This window comes from Ascidiella aspersa, chromosome 4, assembly GCF_963924565.1.
Source record: "Ascidiella aspersa chromosome 4, kaAscAspe10.2, whole genome shotgun sequence".
NCBI classification, from domain to species: Eukaryota; Metazoa; Chordata; class Ascidiacea; order Phlebobranchia; family Ascidiidae; genus Ascidiella; species Ascidiella aspersa.
In genome coordinates this window covers 5,785,850-5,791,345 of record NC_139450.1, presented here as the reverse complement: position 1 = coordinate 5,791,345, position 5,496 = coordinate 5,785,850, and the positions used below count along the sequence as shown (strand labels likewise).

Sequence of the window (5,496 nt, the reverse complement as noted above, 5' to 3'; positions counted from 1 at the left end):
TTAATAATAAGTCCACGTCGAATTTTTATTGGGTTTTCACCTGCTGCCTGAATAACGGTTACACACAATCACTCGCAAACTGTGGAGATAGATACAATTTACATCTTACAAAAACATTATCGGACATAAACTCTAAAACGAAAACGCCAGCTGAATAACCTCATGCCACATCACGTTGATAGCAGAATAAAACGAAAATAGCTCTTGTAGACTAGCACACCCTTGACCGTGTGGACTGGGCCATTGTCAAGAAAGGTCGGGTACTTTTCCGATTTTTAATTTGTAAGTTGCTTTTCTTTACTTTCGTCGTCACACTTCAAGACTTTAGGTCACGTCCTTGAAAATGCCTCTGTGTTTCGAAAGCTGAATTTGTCCCTAAAATAAAACAAAAAATTACCGTAAAGCTGCAAAATATTTAGTGATAGACTGCATTCTCATCTCGGAACTATTATGATTAGTTTAAAATCAAGTTATGTGGTTATAGGATAAGTTTTGCTACTATGATATCACTCATAGTCCTAGAGTAATGTTAGGTATTAAACAAAATGCTGATCGGAGCATCTAGTTTGTTGCCCAGATCATTTTGTCTGGTTTCATCGTTTCATATGTGTGCTGTTTTTCGTATGCTATCTCGCTTTACACTATATGATAAGTTGCTTTCGCTACTCGCACAATTTTCCACTTGTTGTTGTTGTGAGTGAAATACATCATAAAATAAAGAGAGTCTAGCTGAGAAGCTTTGGAGCCACTCACGTTTTCTAAAGTCTCACCATTATTTTTTTCACTATTTTTGCAATATTAAGACGAACAAGCTTCCGGCAGGCCGTTTAGTAGGGAAGCATTATTTTGGCGAAACAATGTAAAAGGTATGATATTTGGTAGCATTACTAAATAATTGCATAGAATATTCCTACTTGAGACTTTCGTTATGTGTCTTGTACTCCATCACAGTGTTGGGAGGCAGGTTAAGCACCCTGCGCAAGGTGTCTCGGATGCGCGATGTCACTTGCGAGTCTTCTGCAGAACGATTCCATATTGAAATGATGTCCTCCTGCAAATAATAGCTTTGGTGAAACAAAATTACGACTTCTTAATGTTACCAAGTAATAATGTTACTGTTAACTACCACAAATCTTAGGTAAACAACTTTAGCTAGCTAATTACATTTAAGGACAAATGCCTTTCTTTTTATAAAAAGTTACAAGTAGGGATTTTTTCGATAATGGACATTTTAATCCAAATTCTGATATTCGATAAAAACATATTGTGATGTGATACCAAATGATTTCATAACTTTAATCAAATAGAAAAAATAAATAAGATTAAGATGTTAGAAGGCAATTTTTTCAGGGGTAAAAAAAATGAATTGGCAATAGGAAGTTTGATTACCTCAAGACAGCAATTTGCTATATTTTTGACAAATTTATCTTTATGTAAAAATCAGTGCCTTGGATTAGGGCTGAAATTCCTGTATAAATTTGGTATCGTATCAGTATCAATACCAATCCAGTTTCAGGAACTACGACTAGTCATCGATATCAACCCCAATCCGATATCCCTAATATAACTGAAAACTGTTTATTTGTTGCTACAATGCAAACACAGTAGCAAAGGATCAACGAAGAACCACAAAGTGGTTATCGAGTCAGTTGACCCTGAAGGTATGAAGGAACTCAGGTTACAACAGAAAATAGGAAATATCAACGATAAAGAAAGAAAAATGCATAAGGAACGTTGGCAATGCAAACTATGTTTGGCGAAAAATGAACCAATAAATAACCAATCGTGATGAGAGTAACTATATAATAAGATAAGTGTTACATATATTTTAATATAATAAGTGTTAATAATATAATAAGTGCTACTAATATAATAACTTAATAAGTGTTACATATATTTTAAATATAAAAAAGCGTCTTCAATGACAACTGATAACGATTTTTATTTAAAAATGTGATACGACGAAGCGTTACATGGATTTAACAAACACAAAGTGGGGTTTAAATTTTGCACTTGCCCGCTCGCCAATATGAGTGCAATTTGCCTAGGGCCAGTACTAATCAACAGCCACTGGTTGAATGACTAAAGGAAAAACTGGTAGTAGTTTTTAGACCTACTGGACTCAATTTGTTACTCTGCTACAATTTTTTGGAAAAAACAAAGACTGAGGCCAATTATATTTCTCCAGCGATTATTTGCCCAAATAGTACATAAACAAAGTTTGGTGAGTGTTATTCCACCTGGGCTAGTTTAAATTTTATTTTAAGACTAACCCAACAATGCAAAATATTTTACTTTTTAAGGGTGTAAAACTAATCTTGGTTAGCTTGTTCTATTAAACACAAAAATATATGTGTATTGTGCAGTTACGAAACTAAATATTTAAATGAGACTTACCTGATATCTGATTGACACCACTGCACCACACACTTCATCACCAACCATAAACTGCTCTCCTAACATCGCTAAAATAAGATTTTCCCAGCATCTTGCAACAAGGCCCTTTCTTAAGCGAACAATCCACTTTCCTCCTAAGCGATTCGCTTTGTCCTGACAAAAAAGGACAAAGTTTTGTGACACAATGATTTAAGATTAGGTCAACTGTTTTTATTCGTAACTACAGCAGATAAAGCCCTGATTATATTCCAGTGCCTTCCTACCAAACATCTATGGAGTGGAACGCTTGCCCCAAAGCACGTCAGTATAGTCATTTGGCATGAAATATTGCCAGTCTTGTGAATTTACAGTGAAAAGTATTCATCTTTGGCATTACATATTTCTATATTGGCATAAGACCTACAGCAGCCAACAATAAGCTTTACAAAATGGAGACTATTTTTCCAACAAATTAGTTCTAAATTTGCCATATGACACCTTAACCAAATTATGTAATTTGCATAAAATTGCATTTCAGCTATTCAGTAATTAATTAAGATAAGGACAAAACTGGGCTTTTCGTTAAAGTGTTAACACAGTTAACCATGTGCATGGTATTTTAACTGCATTGTACTCATAAAGGATTGATTTGACAACAAATCCTAGGTATCTTAGTTTGAAATTGAACCCGCCATAGCAAAAAGCATTCTTAACATTGAATTAGATTTGAAGCAATTTAGAAACCTGTGACCATATTTTTGTAAATTAAATAATAAACACTTTAGCTAAAAAGTTTAAATTACCTCCCATAAAGGTCTTATTCCGCCTTTAAATACATGAACATCGCTGTGTCCTGCCATTTCATTTGGCCGAATCATATGGCTGTAAATATTCCAAAACTGCTCAACCTACATATAGAGAAGAACTAAACAGTTATTTTGTTATTGAAAAATTAAATCTAATTGAGTTACTTTAAAATTAATAAACACTTGTTTCTTTTAAAACAGGGGTCGGCAACCTACGGCCCGCGGGCCGGATCCGGCCCGTCGATGTATTTCATCCGGCCCGCCGCCTCTTTGACAAATTGGACACAAATAAATTTCACATTCATTTTAACTACTTAAGTCCAAAAAATTTTCGCGCTTCGCGCGAATCATCACCCTACTTCCGGTTTGTTTACAGTTTGATGCTGTCTTTTCAACTAGATTTCGTGCTTCATTACCTAAGTGCAACGCGGACAAACGGAAAACATATTCACAAATATTTTTTATTTTCGGCAATGTAATGAAAACTTGCAAGAATTTTAAAAGAAATGCCGCTACACAAAAAAAATCGCGCTCGCTTTGCTCGCCAAGTGCGCCCTAGCTTAAAAACGTCAATAAACACTAAGCTAGATTAACTTTAAATGTTATGACGTTCCCGCAAAGTAGTTTTATTACACTTTTCATTTGTAGCATGGATGACGACGTGTTAACTCGAATTTCATACCAAACAAACTTTTTATGCGCTTGGCGTCAACACTTTAGTACCTCCTTGAATATAATTAAACACGTTTTTAAGTGCAAAAACGACTTGAGGCCCGCCTGCTTTACAGTTGTTCTAACATTTTAATAACACAATTCTTAGTATATTTTTGCGGCCTGCAGAGACCTTTCTGAGTCTAGTTTTAGCCTGCGACTGGAAAAAGGTTGCCGGCCCCTGTTTCAAAATAACAAAATGCTTACAAAATGATGTCACAAACATACCGATCGGAAAGTGCCAATAATTTTCATATTCTTTTCAAAGCTGGCTGCATCCTGGCCTCGATCCCTCTGCCTTCTGGAGTACCAGAAGCAGTATGTGTATTGTAAGGCATGCTCTCCCGGACCCGGTTCTACATCGCGGAAAGTTTGTGAGGGGTCCTCTTCTGAACTGGATCCACTGTCATCTTCCTGCAAACTAAATGCAAGATAATTTAATGCAGATAACAAATACAGTGAATTATAAAAAATTAAGTGAAGTCTACAGCCTGACTGCATTCAATAATTTGTGGCTGACAAAGATTTACGGCAAAATTTTTTTTCGTTGAAAACCTACGCCAAAATAGGATGCTATACGCCAAAAACGTTTTTTTTACTGGTGAATTCATTAGGCCTGCAAAGTGACTTTAAGCAAGCATTCCACGCTTAACATCTCTGGCGGCAAGGCAGTAGAATGCAATCAGGGTATAAAGCAGTTGTTTTCAAGATAATGATGTTAAGTTTTAGGAAACAAATTAGCTAAAATCAGGCATTTTATCTACAATTTTAGTTGAAACCACATTCGTTATCCACTTTTTCGGGGGGTTACATCACATTCATTAAAATTTTAGGCAACAAGTTTTTTGTGCCAATGATTTAACATTTTTTGAACGTAAAAAGCTGTATAAACAAGCTCAAAGTAAACCTATATAAACAAGCTTAAAATTGTATTCCTTTTATAAAACACATAGGTCATACGCTGCTAGTTTAAAAAGAGTGAGAAAAAAATTGACAGATATAGTCACTTGGAACTGCGTTTAACAACTTACGCTTCAAATTTGTTGTTCATTTTGGCTATGATGAATATCAAATATATTGGAAACACAAGAGCTGAATAGGAATGTCTTTGAGTATTTTTAACAGTAACCTAGAACTTGGTTGTTGCCTAAAAGATAGAAGCAAAATTTCAGTACTCACTGACTAGGGAATTTTATAACAATAAACTGCGAGAACACAGAACAATTAACAATATTTAAAGAAAATGGTCAATAAATATGAAATTATGGGCTGGTCTAGAATTTTACTACATTTTCGTCCGGGGGTTTATATTGTTAACATGATTTGGGATAGGGTGAGAGTTAGCGGGTAATACTAATTTACGGAATGATGAATGGTCGGAATGGTCGGAACGCTCACTAATTTACGGAATGGTCGGAATTGTCGGAATGGAATGAATAGGGCCGAAACTAATTTGATGAATGGTCGGAACGGAATGAACTGTCGGAATAGAATGAACTGTCGGAATAGAATGTTTGACGCTGTAGTAGCAGAATGAACTGTCGGAATGAAAAGAACGAAGCTGTAGGAACAGAATGAACTGTTGGAATGAAATGAACGAAGC

General features: G+C 35.4%; 1 protein-coding gene across 1 annotated transcript; it reads right to left on the bottom strand.

Annotated features, from left to right (window-relative positions):
* LOC146146828 (eukaryotic translation initiation factor 4E type 2-like) lies at positions 1–5,042 on the bottom strand. The gene is made up of 6 exons (XM_083386673.1): positions 4,925–5,042; positions 4,122–4,314; positions 3,180–3,284; positions 2,398–2,550; positions 915–1,051; positions 1–375 (listed from the first exon to the last, which is right to left on the bottom strand). The coding sequence occupies exons 1-6, from the start codon at positions 4,942–4,944 to the stop codon at positions 330–332; spliced, it is 654 nt and encodes a 217-aa protein (XP_083242799.1). The 5' UTR covers positions 4,945–5,042; the 3' UTR covers positions 1–329.
* Between the last annotated feature and the right edge of the window lie 454 nt (positions 5,043–5,496).

Excerpts from the sequence above, each read along its gene's own strand:
- LOC146146828 (XM_083386673.1), bottom strand. The coding sequence starts at position 4,944 with ATGAACAACAAATTTGAAGC. Across the intron at positions 3,285-4,121 it reads TTATTGGCACTTTCCGATCG|GTTGAGCAGTTTTGGAATAT; the intron begins GTATGTTTGTGA and ends CTCTATATGTAG. Across the intron at positions 376-914 it reads ACACATAACGAAAGTCTCAA|GGACAAATTCAGCTTTCGAA; the intron begins GTAGGAATATTC and ends GTTTTATTTTAG.